Source organism: Saccopteryx leptura, chromosome 3 (genome assembly GCF_036850995.1).
Source record: "Saccopteryx leptura isolate mSacLep1 chromosome 3, mSacLep1_pri_phased_curated, whole genome shotgun sequence".
Lineage (NCBI taxonomy): Eukaryota > Metazoa > Chordata > Mammalia > Chiroptera > Emballonuridae > Saccopteryx > Saccopteryx leptura.
In genome coordinates this window covers 81959318-81981152 of record NC_089505.1, presented here as the reverse complement: position 1 = coordinate 81981152, position 21835 = coordinate 81959318, and the positions used below count along the sequence as shown (strand labels likewise).

Genomic DNA, 21835 nt, shown 5'->3' with positions numbered 1-21835 from the left:
TCGCCCCCATACGCCGCCGCGAACCGTAAAGACTCCTGGGTATAGTAGTTCCTGCCACCGCCACCCTCTGACCTGTCTTGGTTCATAAGTCAGTCCGCTCATAGCCGATAAAGGCCCAGTGAAGTGGTCAGGGGCACTGGTGATTAGAATAACAGGGCTACGAAAACAGCGTAGATGCTTGCTCTAAAATAAGTTGACCAATCGTCCTCTTTTAGGGAGTACAGTCCTTCTTTTGTAACTTCCGTTATCCCTCGAAAAGTGTCCTCCTACATGTCCTTTTTGATATTGTGAAGACTAATCTGTAAATGTCCGTATTTGATCGATGCAGTCGGTCCATTACATGTGATGTATCTAAATGAATACTTTTTTCTTACAGTTATTATTAAAAATTAATAGTCATGTAAGCATAATTACAATATAAAATATTACTGTTTTATTATACATTGATCTATTATAATGTATTATTGTTGCAATGAATAAAATGTTTCTTTTATTTACGATATTGTTTTCTTCTATTTATTTTTGTCCTCCTTTTCACTGTAAAAATGTTGGCCACCTTATCTTAAAGGGCACATTCCCAGCCTGACTAGGTGGTGGCACAGTGGATAGAGCATCAGACTGGGACCCTGAGGAGTCAGGTTCGAAACCCCGAGGTCTCCAGCTGGAGCCCAGGGTTCATCTGGTTTGAGCAAGGGGTCACTCGCTCTGCCGTAGCCCCCTGGTCAAGGCACATATGATAAAGCAATCAGTGAACAACTAAGGTGCCACAATGAAGAATTGATGCTTCTCATCTCCCTTCCTGTCTGTCACCAAAAAAAAAAAAAGGGGGGGGGGCACATACCCAAATTTATTGGAAAGCACTCCAGAAAGTCAGAGAAAGGACAGGGTCTGTTATATCAGACCAAGCTACACATCCAAAGGGACAACTATGTCACAATGATGCCAAGTTCACTCACGGCAATCAGCTATTTTGTGGCCTTTCAAATACACATGATCTGGAGTCAGTTTTCAAAGCTTTTTGGGTATCTGGCCCAAGAAGAGAAGAGACTTCAAAGGAAGGCCTGGTGGGGAGGATGAGGAGGGATGACAGGAGAAAGAGAAGTACGTAAAAAGCTGACACTATGCCTCCAGTTCCCAGAGAAACGACTTTCCTTACTGATGTCAGTTATTGTATTTGAACCCACTGAAAACTACATTTCTTCAGAGACTTACTACTTAATATCAGAGAATTTTTTTTTTTTTTGTATTTTTCTAAAGTGAGAAGCAGGGAGACAGAGACAGACTCCCATACACCCAACCTGGATCCACCCAGGATGCCCACCAGGAGACGATTCTTTGCCCATCTGGGCCATTGCTCCATTGTAACCAGAGCTATTCCAGTGCCTCAGGTGGAGGCCAGGGAGCCATCCTCAGTGCCCAGGGCCAACTTTGCTCCAATGGAGCCTTGGCTGTGGGAGGGGAAGAGAGAGATAAAGAGAAAGGAGAAGAGGAAAGGTAAAGAAGCAAATGGGCGCTTCTCCTGTGTTCCCTGACTGGGAATCGAACGAGGGACTTCCACACGCCGGGCTGACGCTCTACTGCTGAGCCAACGTCCAGGTCAGAGATTTTTGTTTAATTCAAAATTTTAAGAATTCAAAACCCATCTGAGAAGACTATGACTTATCACATGCAACTTACTGCTGGAATAATTGTGCTCTTGGCATGTATAAAAGGAGTGCCTTGTCCCCAAGACAAAACTATGAGATTTCATGGCCTCAACTCACTGGGAAGCGATTTAGTATTTCACCTGAAACTGCAGCAGGGATGTCTTCAAAAGGAGTGATGTTTTTCACCAAAACACTTGTGAATGAAAATTGCTGAAAGGTATTAATAATGACTACAGTGTTATTCAAAGGAAGTAGCAGAAAAGTTCTAGGAAAACAAGGGTGACACATAAAAGAAAAAGTTCAGATCTCAGTGAAATTTAAGAGTGTGAAGTCTGAAAAGCCAGAGAATGGAGGTGAGCCAGTGGCTGTCCTGGATCCATGGCCACACTCAGTCTTTAGTCTCCAAAACTGTGATTCGTTTTTCAGACCTGAAAACATGGTTCTTTCACTGCTTGCAGACAAAAAGAGAACATTTAAAGACTTGACAGCAATGAAAATTGCTCATCATCACTAACTATTTGAGAAATGCAAATCAAAACTACAATAAGATACTACCTCACATGTGTTAGATTAGCTATTATCAACAAGACAGGTAGTAAGTGTTGGAGAGGCTGTGGAGAAAAAGGAACCCTCATTCACTGTTGGTGGGAATGTAAAGTAGTACAACCATTATGGAAGAAAGTATGGTGGTTCCTCAAAAAATTAAGAATAGAACTACCATATGACCCAGCAATCCCTCTGATGGGTAAATACCCACAAAACTTGAAAACATGGGTACATAAAGACACATGCACCCCCATGTTCATCGCAGCATTGTTCACAGTGGCCAAGACATGGAAACAGCCAAAATGCCCTTCAATAGAGGATTGGATAAAGAAGATGTGGTACATATATACAATGCAATACTACTCAGTCATAAGAAATGATGGCATAAGAAAACCAGTTAGAAGGTGATGGAAGACAATTTGACTTTGGATGATGGGAATGCAGCATAATCAAATGTCAAAATAACCTGGAGATGGATGTTCTCTCTGAACATATGTACCCTGATTTATCAATGTCACCCCATTAAAATTAATTTAAAAAAATGATGACATACGATCATTTATAACAACATAGATAGACATTGATAACATTATACTGAGGGAAATAAGTAAATCAGAGAAAGCTAAGAACTGTATGATTCCACACATAGGTGGGACACAAAACTGAGACTCATGGACATATAGATAAGAGTGCAGTAGTTACCAGGGGGAAGGGAAGGGTGGAAAAGGAAGGGGGTGTAGGGGGAAGGAAAGGGTTTAAAGAGAAACTAAATATAGGGTGATAGAAGATGATTTGACTTTGGGTGATGGGTATACAACATAATCGACTGCCCAAAGGATGTGGAGATTTTTTTTAAGTCTTTTTATTTTATTTTATTTATTTTCATTTTTTTATTTTTTTACAGAAACAGAGAGAGAGTCAGAGAGAGGGATAGATAGGGACAGACAGACAGGAATGGAGTGAGATGAGAAGCATCAATCATCAGTTTTTCATTGCGACACCTTAGTTGTTCATTGATTGCTTTCTCATATGTGCCTTGACTGTGGGCCTTCAGCAGACCGAGTGACGCCTTGCTCGAGCTAACAACCTTGGGCTCAAGCTGGTGAGCTTTTGCTCAAACCAGATGAGCCCGCGCTCAAGCTGGCAACCTCGAGGTCTCGAACCTGTGTCTTCCACATCCCAGTCCCATGCTCTATTCACGGCGCCACCGCCTGGTCAGGTGGCCTTAAATATTCTTGACGGTGGGACGCTACATGATGACACTTGGATAGAGAGGAGGGTTCGAAATGAGGAAGGGGTATTAGGCAGGGCCACACAGCGGATTATAGAGGCAGACATTGCAAGTAACCTGCAGATGTAGGGGGAACCCTATGTAGAGGAGGTGGCCCAGGGTCACCCACGCTCCCTGCCAATAGACTCATTTAAATAATTTCAAGGTCTCGGGGGCATAAGGGGTGTCCCAACCTGGCTCTTGGATGTGAGGGATAGTGTATAGCAGTCCAGAGTGTGAGTCCCTGATAAGGACAGTGGTTGGGGGTATTGACTTAATCACCTGCCCCCAAAAGGAAAATGACCAGCAACAATCCAGGGATTCAAAAACTGTACCAACACAGTATCTTCATAATCCTATGTATCAAAACACCATGGTACTGCCCTAAAGACAAACATATAGACCACTAAAATAGAACAAGTTACCCAGAAATGACAGGCAGCATATTTAATCAAATAATTGACAAGAGTGCCAAGAGAAATGCAATGGGGGAAGGACAAACTTCTCAATGACAAACTTCTTGGCATTGAAACAAAAAGCACAGAAAACAAAAGCAAAAATAGATATACTGAAATACATCAAATTACAAACTTCTGCGCATTAAAGAATACAATCAGGCCCTGGCTGGTTGGCTCAGCAACTAGAGCATCGGCCCAGCATGAGGTCGTCTCGGGTTCGATCCCTGGTCAGAAGACACATGAGAAGTGACCATCTTCTTCTCTTCACCTCCCTCTCCCACTTCTCTCTCTCTTCCCCTCACGCAGCCAGTGGCTCTGGTTGAGAGTTGGTCCCAGGCTCTGAGAACAGCTCACTTGATTCGAGCATTGGCCCTAGACAGGGGTTGCCAGGTGGATCCCAAACAGGGGACATGTGGGAGTCTATCTCCTCTCCTCTCACTTAAAAAAAAAAAAAAATACAATCAAGATAGTGAACAGGCATCCTACTGGATAGATGAAAGCACGTATAAATCATATATTCCATAAGTGGTTAGTATCTAGATTATATAAAGACTGCTACAGCCCTGGCCTCATGGTTCGGTTGGCTGGAACATAATCCAGAAGTGCAGAGGTTGCGGGTTTGATCCCTGGACAGGGCACATACAGGAACAGGTTGATGTTCCTCTCTCTCTCTCTCTCTCACTAAAAATCCAAAAAATAAGTGTTTGAAAAGAAAACAAAATCATATCCACACAATAATCACCTCAATAGATGGAAAAAATTTAGAGCAACGTCTACAAATATATCCACATGTATGTAGTCAACTGATCTTTCACAAAGGAGCAAAGGCAATTCAATGGAAAGACGGTGGTCTTTTCAACAAATGGTGCCAGAAGTACCGGACATCCTCACATTTAAAAGAATCATATAGCGCCTGACCTGTGGTGGCACAGTGGATAAAGTGTTGACCTGAGAATGCTGAGGTCGCCGCTTCAAAACCATGGGCTTGCCTGACCAGGCGTTTGCGCAGTGGATAGAGCGTCGGACTGGGATGCAGAAGAACCAAGTTCGAGACCCTGAGGTCTCCAACTTGAGCACAGACTCATCTGGTTGGAGCAAAAGTTCACTGGCTTGAGCCCAAGGTCGCTGGCTCGAGCAAGGGGTTACTCGGTCTGCTGAAGGCCCGCGGTCAAGGCACATATGAGAAAGCAATCAATGAACAGCTAAGGTGTCGCAACACGCAACGAAAAACTAATGATTGATGCTTTTCATCTCTCCGTTCCTGTCTGTCTGTCCCTGTCTATCCCTCTCTCTCTCTGTCTCTGTAAAAAAAACAACAACAAAAAACAAACAAAACCCTGGGCTTGCCTGGTCAAGGCACATATGGGAGTTGATGCTTTCTGCTCCTCCCCCTTCTCTCTCTCTCTCTCTCTAAAAAACCTAAATAAAGTTAAAAAAAATAAAAAATAAAAATAAATAAAAGAGTCATCTAGCTTGACCAGGCGGTGGCACAGTGGATAGAGCATCGGATTGGAATATGGAGGACCCAGGTTCGAGACCCCGAGGTCGCCAGCTTGAGCGCGGGCTCATCTGGCTTGAGCAAGACACACCAGCTTGAGCTCAAGATCACTGGCTGGAGCAAGGGGTCACTGGGTCTGCTGTAGCCCCCCCCCCCCCCCGTCAAGGCACATATGAGAAAGCAATCAATGAATAACTAAGGAGCCACAACAAAGAATTGATGTTTCTCATCTCTCTCTCTTCCTGTCTGTCTGTCCCTAAATGTCCCCTTCTCTGACTCACTGTCTCTGCCACAAAAAAAAAATAATAATAAATAAATAAAAGAATGATCTAAACTCAGCTCTTACACCTTTCATAAATACTTTTTCAAAATGGATAACAGAAATAGATGCAAAACACAGAACTATAATATACCTGCAAAATAACAAAAGAAAATGTAGGACCTTGTATTTGGCAATGACTTTTTCATTATTACACCAAAAGCACAATCCATGAAAGAAAAACTGGGTAATATGGCCTGACCAGGAGATGGCACAGTAGATACAGCGTTGGCCTGGGACACTGAGGACCCAGGTTTGAGACCCCAAGGTCACTGGCTTAAGCGCAGGCTCACCAGCTTGAGTGCGGGGTCACTGGCCTCTGTGTGGGATCATAGACATGACCTCATGGTCCCTGGCTTGAAGCCCAAGGTCGCTGGCTTGAGCAAGGGCTCACTAGCTCTGCTGTAGCCTCCTGGTCAAGGCACATATGAGAAAGCAATCAATGAACAACTAAGGTGCCACAGTGAAGAATTGATGCTTCTCATCTCTCTCCCTTCCTGTCTTTCTGTCCCTATCTGTCTCTCTCACTAAAAAAAAAAAAAAATTAAAAAAACATAACAAAACTAGGTAATATGACCTTGATTAAAGTAAAAACCTGTACTGTGTAAAAGATAGTTAAAATTTGAAAAGAGGTCCCAGTTTTGGTGCTCAGTGGATAGAGAGTCGTCCTGGTGAACCCAGGTTGCAGGTTCGATTCCTAGTCAGTGGTTAGCGCATGTACGAAAGTAGCCAATGAGTGCACAACCACATGGAACAGCTAAGTGAAACAGCAAGTTGATGCCTCCTCTCTCTCTCTCAAATCAATGGAAAAAGAAAATTTAGATATATAAAAAGATATTCACCTGTCACTAGGGAACTGCAAATTAAAGCAATGATGACATACCACTATACCTCTATTTTAATGGCTAATATTCAAAACACTGAACATTAAATGCTGATAAAGACAAGGGCAACAGAAACAGAAACAAACTCTCATTCACTGCTGGTGAGAACACAAAGTGGTACAACCTCTTTGGAAGACAGTTTCTTACCAAACTACACATACTTTTTACTATGACCCAACACATCATGCTCCAAACAAATTGAAAACTTATGTCCAGATAAAACTCACAAATGAATATTGAAGTCTTATTCAGAAATAAAACTTGGAAGCAACCAAGACGTTCCTCAGTACATGAATGGGTCAACTTCAGTGAATCCATACAAGGGAATGTTAGTCAGTGATACCATGTACACAGATCTATCTATACAGCAGCTTTATTGGTAACAGCCCAAATCTGGCAATAACTCAACTATCCACTAAGAGCTGAATGGATAAAAAAAACAATTGTGGTTTTATCCATACAATGGAACAATACCTGACCATACAAATGAATAAGTACCAATATATGTCATAGGATGGAGTCATCTCAAAATAGTCATGGTTAATGAGAAAAGCCGGAGTCTTCCATTCAGTCCTTAGAACGTATATTACATCAAATAATAGAAAATGCTCGCTGTTTCTTTTTGGTGAATTGTGAGAAAGGGATATAGAAAGAACCAGGAGGAGAGGGTTACAAAGGGCCACAAGAAGTCCCCTTGAGTCGCTGTTGGACTTGTTCATTATTTTCATTGTGGTGATGGTTTCTCAGGCATATCCACATGCTGAAACATTTTACACTTTTCAATGTGCCGTTTATTTCATGTTCATCGTTATCTCAATAAAAACATTCAGATTTAGCCCTGGCCAGTTGGCTCAGTGGTTGAGTGTCGGCCTGGTGTGTGGAAGTCCCAGGTTCGATTCCCAGCCAGGGCACACAGTAGAAGTGCCCACCTGTTTCTCCACCCTTCACCCTCTCCTTTCTCTCTGTCTCTTTCTTCCCCTCCCGCAGCCAAGGCTCCATTGGAGCAAAGTTGGCCCAGGCCCTGAGGACGGATCCATGGCCTCCACCTCAGGCGCTAGAATGGCTCTGGTTGCAACAGAGCAATGCCCCAGATGGGCAGAGCATCGCCCCCTGGTGGACATGCTGGGTGGATCCTGGTCGGGCACATGTAGGAGTCTGTCTGACTGCCTTCCCACTTCTAACTTCAGAAAAATACAAAAAAAAGTACAAAATAAAACAAAAAAACAAACAGATTTACCATCCCTCTTAAAAGGTCACATCAGCCAACTGTTTGGTTCTACCATATCCTTTGCCCCACAATTTGGGAGGGTGGGCCCCGAAGGGAGCAATGAACTGTTTTCCACTCCATACCTGAGGAATACTGGCTGGGTCTAAGAAGCCCTTCCCCTAGACTTCTCTTTTGTCACGCTGGTGCGTGATGGCCGTAACATCAACAGCCCAGCCTGACCAGGCGGTGGCGCAGTGGATAGAGCATCAGACTGGGATGCCGAGGACCCAGGTTCGAGACCCCCAAGGGCGCCAGCTTGAGCGCGGGCTCATCTGGTTTGAGCAAAGCTCACCAGCTTGGACCCAAGGTCGCTGGCTCGAGCAATAGGTTACTCGGTCTGCTGAAGGTCCACAGTCAAGGCACATATGAGAGAGCAACCAATGAACAACTAATGTGTCGCAATGCGCAACGAAAAACTAATGATTGATGCTTCTTATCTCTTCGTTCCTGTGTCTGTCCCTGTCTATCCCCCTCTCTGACTCTCTCTCTGTCTCTCTAAAAAAAAAAAATCGGCCCTGGCCAGTTGGCTCAGTGGTGGAGCGTTGGCCTGGCGTGCAGGAGTCCCGGGTTCGATTTCCGGCCAGGGCACACAGGAGAAGCGCCCATCTGCTTCTCCACTCCTCCCCCTCTCCTTCCTCTCTGTCTCTCTCTTCCCCTCCTGCAGCCAAGGCTCCATTGGAGCAGGGTTTGCCTGGGCACTGAGGATGGCTCTGTGGCCTCTGCCTCGGGTTCTAGAATGGCTCTGGATGCAACAGAGCAACGCCCTAGAGGGGCAGAGCATCGCCCCCTGGTGGGCATGCCGGGTGGATCCAGGTCAGGCGCATGCGGGAGTCTGTCTGCCTGCCTCCCTGTTTCCAACTTCGGAAAAATACAAAAAAAAAAAAAAAAAAATCAACAGCCCAGGAAGCTAGAGGAATCTACAAACCTTTAGAGTACTTACTCTGATCGTGGCCTGAGAATTATGCTCACTCTATGCAGACACAGGCAAAAATCACAGAGGTTTTTGAATATAACACTTTTAAAATAGACACACATCCTCTCCTTGGTCAGTCAAGCCCACTCAGTTATCTAAGTATTTCTAGACAAATTATGATTTGCACCTTGCCATCTGTAGGCCTTCTAGTCAATGTCAGCTGCCCATGGGACTCTGGACATCAGGGAACACCCCGGTACAGGTCCAGGAGACAGAAATCCCTAAAAGTGCTGGGATTTTTCTTAAGAAAAATACGGGACATTTCTTAAGAAAAAGGGACCCAATTCATTGTTGCTTCCCGAAGCCCTCGAAGTATTTCACACCAACTATGCCCTTCTTAGAATAAACTCCGGGCTCACAGACAGGCCCGATTTCCAGGTCTAAGGATTAGGCACACAAATCTCCTCAGTTTTTTTCTAGCAAGCTTTGGACAACAATGGAAATTAGGCCAGATTAGACTGTTGTTCCTTTCTCAGGCACATGAACCTGGTACCAACAGAAGGTATTTCTCCCTTTGTGTAGGCATAACCCAGTTTTGTTTTGAATTTCATTGGTTGATACTTGTGCCCTGACTAGGGATTGAACCCGCAACCTTGATGTATCAGGACAATGTTCTGACCAACTGAGCTACTTGGCTAGCACAGAACCCAGTTTTTTCTCAATCCATGTCATGTAGAAAACAGGCCTCCCTGCAAGAGTCAAGGCTGCCCCACCAGGCCTATATCACGGCACAAACCAGAGCAGCCAGGGGCAGACAGTTCCAACGGTGGGTGATTTGGAAGCAGGATGAGTAGGTCATGGCTCTCATGTTTATAGTTGACTTTGTCCAAGAAGAAGAGATATCTTGTCTGGAAATTCCCAGCAGACTCCCACTCAGATCCTTGTGGCCAGGGCTAGATAGATCATGTCCACTCAGAACCCAATCATGGGGGAGAAAGTGAGGACCTTCAATGGGCTCAGAACACCCATGATTCACAACCAGGAGTGAGAGAGAGAGTGCAGGAGTCTGCCTTCCCTGAGCATAGTGGGGTAATTGACACACTGTGGGACCTTGATGGTTTTTGCCACGAACACTGGCGTGAATAGGACCGCCATTAAAGAGCTATGCGTGGTTCAGAAAAGTGCAACGTACCTCATGAAGTCTCCTCACGCACATGGTACTTACTGAGAATGTCCTCAGGCCAGATACACGAAGGTCCAAGTTTCATCTGCTGGTTGATGGCTCCCTCACACCAGGTCCAGACCTTTTCTATGGCCTGAGTCCTAAGCCTGACCAAGGAGACAGCACCTATGTTCTGCACTCAGAGGGCCTTTTCCTGGTGCGAATTTTCTGGTGCTAGACAAGTTTAAGGGATGGAGTTCAAAAGGCCATCAAAACTGTTGCAGTCCTGAGGCCCTTCTCCAGTGTGAACTTTCTGGTGGCGAACCAGGTGGGAACTCCGGCTGTAGGCCTTCCCGCATTCGCGGCACACGTATGGCTTTTCTCCTGTGTGAACTCTCTGGTGCAGGATGAGGCTTGAGTTGCGGCTAAAGAACTTCCCACATTCACTGCACTCATAAGGCCTTGCTCCTGTGTGAATCTTCTTGTGCTGAACGAGGTGGGAGCTGCTGATGTAGGCTTTCCCGCACTCGCCACACACGTAAGGCCGTGCTCCGGTGTGAACTCTCTGGTGTAGGATGAGGCTGGAGTTGTGGCTGAAGCACTTCCCGCATTCGCCGCACGCGTAAGGCTTGGCTCCGGTGTGGATTCTCCGGTGCACAATGAGGTTGGAGCTGTGGCTGAAGAACTTCCCACACTCGCCACACTCGTAAGGCCTTTCCCCTGTGTGGATTTTCTGGTGCTGCACGAGGGTGTCCTTGCGGCTGAAGGCCTTCCCGCACTCGCGGCACTCATAGGGCCTCACTCCCGTGTGAATTATCTGGTGCTGGACGAGTGTGTCTTTGCAGCTGAAGGCCTTCCCACACTTGCTGCATACGTAAGATCTTGCTCCAGTGTGGACCCTCCGGTGTTTAATGAGGCTAGAGTTATGGCTGAAGAATTTTCCGCACTCGACGCACTCATAGGGCCTTGCACCGGTGTGAATCCGCCAGTGTTCAATCAGGTGGGAACTCTGGCTAAAGAATTTCCCGCATTCGCTGCACTCATATGGCCTCTCTCCAGTGTGGAACCTCTGGTGCTGGACCAGCGTGTCCTTGCGGCTGAAGGCCTTTCCACACTCCCCGCACTTGTAAGGCTTCTCTCCCGTGTGGATCCTCTGGTGCTGGACAAGGTGGGAGCTTCTGCTGTAGGCCTTCCCGCACTCACTGCAGTCGTAAGACCTCTCTCCCGTGTGGACTCTCTGGTGCTGGACGAGCGTGTCCTTGCGGCTGAAGGTCTTGCCGCACTCATTGCACGTATAATGTCTTTTCTCCGCGTGAAATTTCTGGTGAGTTTTTAGGTGGGATGGGTACATGAAGGCCTTCCCGCACTCCTTGCACATGTGGGATGCTTCTCCAGGGGGAATTTTTCTGTCGTGAACGCGAGATGATTTCTCCTTGGAAACATTTCCGCATGGCGGGCATCTAACAGGTCTCACTTGGGTGTGAGCTATCTGTTTTTCCAGCAGAGTGAGGGGACCCAGGAAGGCTTTCCCATCGTTGTTGCCACCACTGAAAAGCACCAGCGCATCAGGGTTGCCCTGGTGTCCCCCAAAGCCGGCGCCATGTGGGAAATATTCCAGGAACCCAGTCCTCTTAAACGGGCTCAGTCCACAGCGAACGGTCTGGCGCTGGAAGGGGCCAAAGCTGTCCAGCAGGTCCGTCCCATCCTCCCTGCAAGAAAAGGGACTCCCTGACGTGGGGACGGTGCAGCTCTTCACAAAGGAGGCCATACCATCATTCCTGCTGAAGGGCTTTTCTCTGGTATACTGCTGCTGGTGCTGGTCACAGTAGGCACTGAACAGAAACCCTCCTCTGCATGGGCCACGGGTGTCCAGTCTCTGTGCGGGGCGGGACAGCTGATATTCAGCCAGCGGCACAAGGTCTTTCAAGAGCGGGTCACACACTTCACACTGGTGCGATTTCTGGATAAGTGGCCCTGACTCGGGAGCCCTGACCTGTAGCACCGCGGCAGAAGTATTATGCTCAGGAGGGGTCTCCCTGTGGTCCGTTTCCCACCAGCAATCTGAAAGCAGAGAAAAGCCCGTAAGGTACATGTGTACTCCAGTGGCAAACAGCAGCACTAGCACATACGTGTGTGTGTGTGTGACACACCGAGGAAGGAGTCCTCTGGCTGCAGGGCAGGAAGAGGGAGCCGGGATAGGGGTGAGTGAAGGCCCGCTGATAGTCCCGGGCCTCTGAAGGTCACAGAATGGGGGAACTCTAATGCTGGGGAAAGACACAAAGATGGTGGACAGCAGAGAGAGAAGAGGTTTCAGCAGGGCCTTGGCTGCTGGCATCTGGTCAGCTCTGCACCAAAGGCTGTGTGTCCAGACCCAGAAAGACCCAATAGCAAAGGTTGCTGTTCGGCTCTTAAGGACTGTTTAAGGACGTGTGCACAAGTGATGACACGTTCAAGAAGCCAATGCCACGGAGCACTGCAGAGGGAGTAGAGAATGAGCGAGACACAGAGGCCAGAGAAGTGGGGAAACATCCAAGGGATGGCAACAGGACAGGGATGACAAGTGGGCCACACTATGAGCGAACAAGGGAAAGGGAGAAATGAGGTGTTGCTATCGACGGGAGCAAGAAAACACTGGTGCACACAGAGCAGGTTGAAGGGAGGATTTGAACCCAGGCCCTAAAGGGACCTTCTCCCCCCTCCCTGTTCTGCAGGCCAGACCCTCTATGTGTGGCTGCGGTCAGGTGTGTCCCACAGTCACCAAGGCCTTCAGCCGGTCTCCCTCTGGGAAACTGCGGGGTCTGGCAGAAGGAAGTCATAAAGGAAACACAGGGCAGATAAGTGACCCAAGTAGAGCCAACCACAGAAAATAAAAAGGTTAAAAAAGAACTTCTAGCCTGACCAGGCAGTGGCGCAGTGGACAGAGCGTCGGACTGGGACGTGGAGGACCCAGGTTCGAGACCCCGAGGTCGCTGGCTTGAGTGCAGACTCATCTGGTTTGAGCAACAAGGTCACTCACTGTGCTGTAGCCCCCTGGTCAAGGCACATATGAGAAAGCAATCAATGAACAACTAATGCTTCTGCAATGAAGAACTAATGCTTCTCATCTCCCTCCCTTCCTGTCTGTCTGTCTCTATCTGTCCCTCTCTCTGTCTCTGTCACAAAAAAAAACCCAAACATAAAGAACTTCAAAGGAGGATTTGGCGGAAGAGCCCTGAGACCTCCGCAAGCAGTGACCATGTCAATACCCACAATTCCTGGCAGAGTGGGGCCCCAGGAAATGTCAGCTGGAGAATGAGGGAAGAACATGGAACACAGAGGTACCACGGAGGTGGACAGTCACCTGACCTGGGAGCTCCCATGCCATATAGAATCTGTTGAGCCAACTGAAAAAGCCCTGATCCCTCACCTGTTCCTGCAAACCTTGAGACAGCAAGTGTGGGGATGGTCCAGTGATGCAGGGACATCACACACGACCCAGCTCTGGCACCATCGCACTTACTGTGGGTGGGACCAAACACAGTGATCTGGCCAGACAGCAAGGGCGGCCCCTAGGGTACAGGGGAATAAGCAAACCCCAAGAACACTGGAGTGGGTGCGAGGGCATGTGGATGTATGCCTTGAAGAAGTCCCCCAGGAAAGCCTCCCTCCTGGTATTCTTGCCCTTAGATGAGCCCTGATTGTAGACTGGACTGACTGATCCATTTATTGTTATTATTTTTTTTATTTTAATTACTTTTTAGTGAGCAAGAGAAACCGAGATAGAGACAGAAAGACAGAAAGGGGGAGGGATGAGAAGCATCAACTCACAGTTGCGGCACTTTAGTTGTTCATTGATTGCTTTCTCATATGTGACTTGTCTGGGGGGCTACAGCAGAGTGAGTGACCCCTTGCTCAAGCCAGTGCCCTTGGGCTCAATCCAGCAACCCTGCAGTAATGTCGATGATCCCACACTAAAGCCGGAGAGCCTCTCGGAGAGTCATTGGGATTTTGAACCAATGACTTCAGCGTACCAGGTCCATGCTCTATCCAGTGTGCCACCACTGGTCAGGCAGTGAGTGATCCATTTCTAAAGAAAAGAATGTAACAAAAATTATGGTATGTCACTGTCAAGGTCAAGTTACAAGCTTCCTTCCATCCTGGGCATTCGGTCTTGCTTAGTTGCTCAGAGAGAAGGCAGCTTCCATGCTATGAGGTACATACACCACAGAAAGGCCACCATGTCAAGGAACTGAGGGAGGCCATGCCAACAAGCAGCGAGGAGCTAATGCTCACAGTTCAACAAGCTGCAAGAAACAAGAATCTTGCAAATAAGAACAGGGGTGAATTTGTACGAGGATTCTTCCTGGGACTGGCCTTCACACAAGAACGTGGCTCGGACTGACAGCTTGACTGAGACCTCATAAAGGCACCTAAGCCGAAAGCAGCCGGGGAAGCTGTGACCAGCTTTCTGATGCACCAAAACATGTCATTTTTACTGCTTTCAGCCACTCAATTTGGGAGAAATTGGTCGTGTAGCCACAGGTAACAAAAACAGGGACTTACCCAGCGAGGACACAAGTGCAAAGTTCTCCAGCATCACGTCACGGTACAGGCGTCTCTGAGCCTCCTCCAGGAGGCCCCACTCCTCCCGGGAGAAGTACACGAACACGTCCTCAAAGGTCACACAGCCCTGCCGTGATGGGGACAGTTGAGCTCACAGGCGGCACACCCTCTCTCCCCAGATCTCAGTGCTCTCACAAGCAGTCCCGGGTCCCTGGCCTCCCCAGCCTCCCAGCTCAGAGGAGATACCAGCCCTTGGCATCCCTAATGCTTACTCTATTCTTCACATCCCTCTGATCACCGAGTCCAGCCCAGAGCAGAACCAGGCAGGTGGGCCGACAGGGACTGTGTAAACTAAGTCTGGCAGGAAGGGCCCCAAATACTCCCCTGCCAGCCAGTTTTCCCCATTGTCTTCCAGAACCAGACCTCCCACATACAACCTTAAGGCCATCAGTTCACACACTTCTCGATACAGACACCACTCTTTGAACCACACTGTCCTCACATCTGGCAACACCTTCCACTACCACCGACAACCTTCTCAACACAAGAGCCACCCCGAAATCTCCCCTCCCCCGCTCCGTAAACAATGTCCAAGAAAAGTGCTTCTAGGACTTTATGAGAGCCACCACTGCCACCCAAGTGCATAAGCAAGAGACACAGTCCTCAGTTCCAAGTTTTGACTTTCCAGTTATTAACAGTACTGCCACTGTGACCTGAAGATCCTCCCTCCTACATGTAATCCACGGATCCACTCCATTCCACACATTAGCTGCCACCTTATTTTTTTTTTTTTTTTTTTTTGTGGCAGAGACAGAGAGAGTCAGAGAAAGGGACAGACAGACACGAAGGGAGAGAGATGAGAAACATCAATACTTCATTGCGGTTCCTTAGTTGTTCATTGATTGATTTCTGATATGTGCCTTGACTGGGGGGCTACAGAAGACCGAGTGACCCTTGCTAGAGCCAACAACCTTGGGCTCAAGCTGGTGAGCCTTGCTCAAACCAGATGAGTCCGTGCTCAGGCTGGCAACCTTGGAGTCTCGAACCTGGATCCTCCACATCCCAGTCCGACACTCTATCCACTGCGACACCGCCTGGTGAGGTGAGCTGCCACCTTTTGAACTTCTTCAACCAGAGCAAAAATCCTGTGCCCAGCTTGATGCCTCAAGTAAGGTATCTTTGGGATGTTTTTTCCCACTGATTTGAGAGAGAAAGGGAGAAAGAGCGAGGAGCATCAAGTCACCACTATACTTAGTTGTTCCATTTAGTTGAGCGTTCAATGATTGCTTCTTGTACGTACCCTGACCAAGGATTAAATCTGTGACCTCAGTGTGCTGGGATGACACTATCCACTGAGCCACCCAGCCAGATCTCTGGGACTTCTTAAACATGCCAAAAGCCTAATTCTTCATAGAGCTACTGAAAGTTGCCGTATTTCCCCATGTATTAGATGCTCCCGGGTAAAAGATGCATCTTAATTTTGAGGCCCAAAATTTGAAAAAAAAATGTATTACATAAAGTTACCAAATGCAAGCCCTTGCCTGTTGGTTCAGAGGTAGAGCATCGGCCTGGCGTGTGGAAGTCCTGGGTTCTATTTCCGGCCAGGGCACACAGGAGAAGTGCCCATCTGCCTTTCCACCCTTCTCCCTCTCCTTTCTCTCTCTTTCTTCCCCTCCCACAGCAAAGGCTCCATTGGAGCAAAATTGGCCCGGGTGCTGAGGACGGCTCCATGGCCTCCACCTCAGGGACTAGAATGGTTCCAATTGCAATAGAGCAGGGGTTAGAAACCTTTTTGGCTGAGAGAGCCATGAACGCCACATATTTTAAAATGTAATTCCGCGAGAGCCATACAACGACCCGTGTATGTTATGCATTATCCAAAAAAATTTGGTGTTGTCCCGGAGAACAGCTGTGATTGGCTCCAGCCACCCACAACCATGAACATGAGCAGTAGGAAATGAATGGATTGTAATACATGAGAATGTTTTATATTTTTAACTTTTTTTTTAATTAAAGATTTGTCTGCAAGCTAGATGCAACCATCAAAAAAGCCACATCTTTAAAAAAAAAAGAGCCACATCTGGCTCGGGAGCCATGGGTTCCTGACCCCTGCAATAGAGCAATGCCCCAATGCCCCAAATGGGCGGAGCATCGCCCCCTGGTGGGCATGCCAGGTGGATCTGGGTTGGGGGCATACCAGAGTCTGTCTCTCTGCCTCCGTTTCTCACTTTAGAAAAATACCAAAAAAAAAAGTTATTGAACTCAAGTTTTATTCATCATAAAATTCATACAAGCGCGAAAAATCAGGAAATGCAAGTTAAAATACATCTACAACCACTGTATAAGAGGGACCCAGTTTTAGACCCCAAATTTTTGGGGGGTGGGGATTGTGTCTTTTTTTTTTTTTTTTTTTTTATTTTTCTGAAGTTGGAAACGGGGAGGCAGTCAGACTCCCGCATGCACCCAATCGGGATCCACCCGGCATGCCCACCAGGAGGCAATGCTCTGCCCATCTGGGGCGTTGCTCTGTTGTATCCAAAACCATTCTAGTGCTTGAGGCAGAGGCCATAGAGCCATCCTCAGCGCCCGGGCCAACCTTGCTCCAATGGAGCCTTGGTTTTGGGAGGGGAAGAGAGAGACAGAGAGGAAGGAGAGGGGGAGGGGTGGAGAAGCAGAGGGGCGCTTCTCTTGTGTGCTCTGGCTGGGAATTGAACCTGGGACTCCTGCACGCCAGGCCAACGCTCTACCACTGAGCCAACCAGCCAGGGCGGGGGATTGTATCTTATATGTGGGGAAATACAGTATTCCTGCCACCAAGCTGTCTATCTCAGTTGATGGCAGTTCTGTAGTCCTCTACCTGCTAAAGCAGAAACTCCTGGGGTCATCCATGACTTTTCCCTTTCTCTCATTCACCCTTGACAGCAGAAAATCCAGTCACCCTACTTAAAAGCCTGATACAGAATCCACCAACTTCTCTCATTTCCCCTGCTACCCCTCTGGGCTAGCCATTACCACTGACACTACAGTACCTCCTTCCTCATGCCCGCATTCTGTCCTCAATCAGACAGCAGCCAAAGGGAGCCTGTTCAGATCTGCATCAGATTATCTCTCTTGTGCTCAAAATCTTCCAGGTGTCAACACCAGGCATGTCCAACATACGGCCCGCGGGCCGTAATGAGTTTATGTGGCCATGATTAAATTTTTAATATTCTCCACTACTTTAAAATCTCAGCTACTCAGAAGTGGAAGTGTCTTTGATTCTTGGAAATGGAGATATTTAAGAAGATAGCGATACGTGGAAAAGAATTCCGCGTGTGTCTAATCTAGGGTTAGCTTCCAATAACTGGTCAAATGGATTCACGATACTGCTTTTTTTTTTTTAATTCCATTATAAAGATTTACAACTCTTGTACTCATCTGTACTTGATTTGAACTGTTTAACATTTAGTGGCGATGTAAAACCCACATTCTTTTAGGCGAAGTTTGCCAGTGCGCACCCAAGGTCAAACAATTCGTTATTTTTGTGGTCAAGTGTGCTGAATCAAGTGGCACTGTAGCACAGACAGTAGCTGCAGTTGATAAGTGAAAACGTGTCCAGGCTGTTTGTAAAATGAAATAATTGTTTTATTTGCGATATAACCCCTTCAAGCTCATTCTATTAATTAAATATCGTTTAGATTGATTGCGATACAGTTTAGATACTTATATGGTATGTAATTATATTTTTATTAAACTAATATTGTCTATTAAAATTTTTTTCACTCACATTTATTCATAAACAAATTACATAATAAAATTTTGCTTACTTAAAATAATCATTTTTGTATTTAACTTTTTTTTTTTTTTTTGTATTTTTCTGAAGCTGGAAATGGGGAGAGACAGTCAGACAGACTCCCGCATGCGCCCCACCGGGATCCACCCGGCACGCCCACCAGGGGCGAAGCTCCGCCCACCAGGGGGCGATGCTCTGCCCCTCCGGGGCGTCGCTCTGCGGCGACCAGAGCCACTCTAGCGCCTGGGGCAGAGGCCAAGGAGCCGTCCCCAGCGCCCGGGCCATCTTTGCTCCAATGGAGCCTTGGCTGCGGGAGGGGAAGAGAGAGACAGAGAGAAAGGAGGGGGGGTTGGAGAAGCAAATGGGCACTTCTCCTATGTGCCCTGGCCGGGAATCGAACCCGGGTCCCCCGCACGCCAGGCCGACGCTCTACCGCTAAGCCAAACGGCCAGGGCTGTATTTAACATTTTTTAATTTTAATATTTTGTCTGGCCCGTGAAAAGTTTTCTTCCTAATCTGGCCCAGGAGCAAAAAATGTTGGCAACACCTGGTCAATACCCTCAGTATAGAGGCCCAGCGGCTTGGCCTGCCCTCCCTGTCTGACTCCTAGCCTAGTTTCAACCAATTTAGCAAAGACCTGTGGTTCTCTGAGGATTCCCAACTCAGTCTAACTCAGTCTAAGCATTTGCTGTTCTTAGGTCTAATACACCCTTCCAGTCCTCTTCCTATTGGCTGCCAAAAGTAGGAACTGCTCCATATGAACTCCTGGCCTAGATTCATAATGCTAAGTGTTGTAGTAATATAATGTTATAGTAATTAAGTATATAGAAATATAAAAAATATGGAAGATATATAAAAGTAATGAAGATATAATATTAAAATTAACTAAGGAAATCAAATAAAGTTATGCCATGTGGATGGGAATTAATATAGTATGCCCAGATGTGATAAACAGACTTTGACTTTCGAGCAGGGCCCGGTTAGTGTGTGTGTGAAGTTATAAATAGATAAGAAGTGGCTTGATGTCATAACTCTGTAAGTTAACATAAACAAGAAGCTTCCCTAGGAACATCTTAAAAGGGCTTGATGTGACATTTCAGTAGATTAACATAAAAAGGGCTCCCTGTGAGGAACTCCCAAAAAGGTGGTTTGAGATGATAATCCTGTAGGTTGACACCTGTTAGAAGGCGCTGGCCAGGAAAGGTTAGTAAAGCTGAGGGGCTCCCCTGCTGCCGTAGCCACCCAGACTCCAATGTGAACATGGACTGTCTCCTCGCCACTCTGACCAAAGACAGCTGAGAAGAGCACGCCGACGCGGCCATAAGCTGTACCCAGGCACGCCATAGGATTTGAGATTAATAAACTGCCTGTGTGATTCTAGCAAATAACTTGTGTGTCAACTGTGTTTTACCTCTGGTGGCAGTTAGTGTTGGCACTCATAAGTAAAATCCTCATAGCTGCCTCAAGAGTTGAAGAGACTGCCAACCCTGCTGATAAGCAGCAGGAGTGTCCCACTGCATGGGGAAGTCGAATCAGGGATGCCTGATCTACGTACAGTTTGGGCTCTACTGGGACACTAGGCTAGAGATGACCCACCTTCAGGGCCCCCAGATTTAAGGGCAGAGAGAGGAACAAGTGAAGACTTCCAGAATATCACTGTCTCATCAGAAAATCTGGTCGGCCCTAATGTATAAAAACATCTACAAAACTCATACACATCTCCAACCTCCACTGCCACCACTATGGTTCTCCCACCATCAACACCTCCTTGGACTGTTACAGTAGACTCCATCCTGGTCTCCCTGCCTCCTTCCCCCCAATCTTTCCAATCTGCCGCCAGAGGGAGCGTGTTGACACCCAAATCAGACCACCTCCCTCCTCTGTCCCAAACTTCCCATAGCTCCCACTCCCATCTGAAAAGTGGCCTTGTTCCTCAGGCTGCCTCTCCTGGCCTGAGCCCTGCCCGCCAGCCCTCTGTGCTCACCAGACAGAACACAGAGACCGGAGGCTCCCAGAACTCTCCAGACTCACTCCCATCTCCAGGTTTTTGTGGGGTTTTTTTCTGTATTTTTCTGAAGCCGGAAACGGGGAGAGATAGACAGACTCCCGCATGCGCCCTACCGGGATCCACCCGGCATGCCCACCAGGGGGCGATGCTCTGCCCCTCTGGGACGTCGCTCTGTTGCGACCAGAGCCACTCTAGCGCCTGGGGCAGAGGCGGAGGAGCCATTCCCAGCGCCCAGGCCATCTTTGCTCCAATGAAGCCTCGGCTGCAGGAGGGGAAAAGAGAGACAGAGAGGAAGGAGAGGGGGAGGGGTGGAGAAGCAGATGGGCGCTTCCCCTGTGTGCCCTGGCCGGGAATCGAACCCGGGACTTCTGCACGCCAGGCCGACGCTCTACCACTGAGCCAACCGGCCAGGGCCCAGGTATTTTTATTTTTTTTTAGGTATGTTTTATTTATTTATTTTTTTAAAATTATTTTTATTTATTTATTCATTTTAGAGGAGAGAGGGGGGGGGAGAGGAGCAGGAAGCTTCAACTCCCATATGTGCCTTGACCAGGCAAGCCCAGGGTTTTGAACTGGCAAGCTCAGCATTCCAGGTCAATGCTTTATCCACTGCGCCACCACAGGTCAGGCCTTATTTTTTTTTATTCATTTTTAGAGAGGAAAGAGAGAGGAGAGAGAGAGAGAGAGAAAAGGGAGAGGAGCTGGAAGCATCGACTCCCATATGTGCCTTGACCAGGCAAGCCCAGGGTTTTGAACCGGCGACCTCAGCATTTCCAGGTCAATCTCCAGGTATTTTGACCAGCTGGCTTCCGTACATTGGAAACCCAGGCACACCCCACGCCTTAGACATTGAAGATGGCAACCTTGTCTTATTATCCGACGGGAGCGACCACCCTCCATGGCCTTTAGACTTTAAGAGGAGGGAGCGATGGTGGGGGAGGGAGGGAGTGTGAGTGTGTGTGTGTGTGTGTGTGTGTGTGTGTGTGTGTGTGTGTGTGATGAAGTTCTAGAACATACTAAACCTGCCTCACCAGGCGGATAGAACGTCGGACTAGGACGTAGAGGACCCAAGTTCAAACCCCGAGGTCGCAGACTGGAAAGCAAGGGGTTACTCCGTCTGCTGTAACCCCCTGGTCAAGGCACATATGAGAAAGCACTCAATGAACAACTAAGGTGCCACAATGAAGAATTTATGCTTCTCATCTCTCTCCCTTCCTGTCCGTCTGTCCCTATCTGTCCCTCGATGTCTCTATCACAAGTAAATAAATAAATAAAGAACACACCAAACCCGACATCTGATTCTCTGAGGGCTTGGGAACCCCCCGCCCCACTTACCCCAGCCTGGTCCATCAGCGCCACGGCCGCCAGGAGATCTCGAGAACAGACCCGGGGCTCAGCCGAAACCCAACACCTTCCCTGGGCGCAAAACGCTCCCAAGGCTCAGGAGGCCGCCTCCGGGAGCCGACGAGGACAGGGCGCGGGCGCTAGGGGGACTCCGAGGACCCCACTCCGAATTCAGAACCACTACAGCCAAAGTGGACTTTCTGACA

The 21835-nt window shown here is 47.7% G+C and overlaps 1 protein-coding gene across 2 annotated transcripts; it reads right to left on the bottom strand.

The window, feature by feature from the left end:
• Positions 1 to 4219: 4219 nt before the first annotated feature.
• ZNF304 (zinc finger protein 304) lies at positions 4220 to 21835 on the bottom strand. 2 transcript variants are annotated; one of them, XR_010750158.1, is made up of 4 exons: positions 21621 to 21835; positions 14506 to 14632; positions 10027 to 12024; positions 4220 to 4358 (listed from the first exon to the last, which is right to left on the bottom strand). XR_010750158.1 is itself a non-coding variant. In XM_066374618.1 (3 exons), exons 1-3 carry the CDS (start codon positions 21633 to 21635, stop codon positions 10208 to 10210), a joined length of 1959 nt encoding a protein of 652 aa, XP_066230715.1. In that variant the 5' UTR covers positions 21636 to 21835; the 3' UTR covers positions 6649 to 10207. The 2 variants fall into 2 exon arrangements, 1 of the variants encoding a protein (XP_066230715.1); XM_066374618.1 differs by lacking the exon at positions 4220 to 4358 and having other exon boundaries at positions 6649 to 12024.

What these genes read in the sequence shown, in the direction of transcription:
- ZNF304 (XM_066374618.1), bottom strand. An exon ending in TGCACTTGTGTCCTCGCTGG is followed by an intron (nt 12,025 to 14,505) that starts GTAAGTCCCTGT and finishes CTCTGCTTTCAG; the next exon opens with ATTGCTGGTGGGAAACGGAC.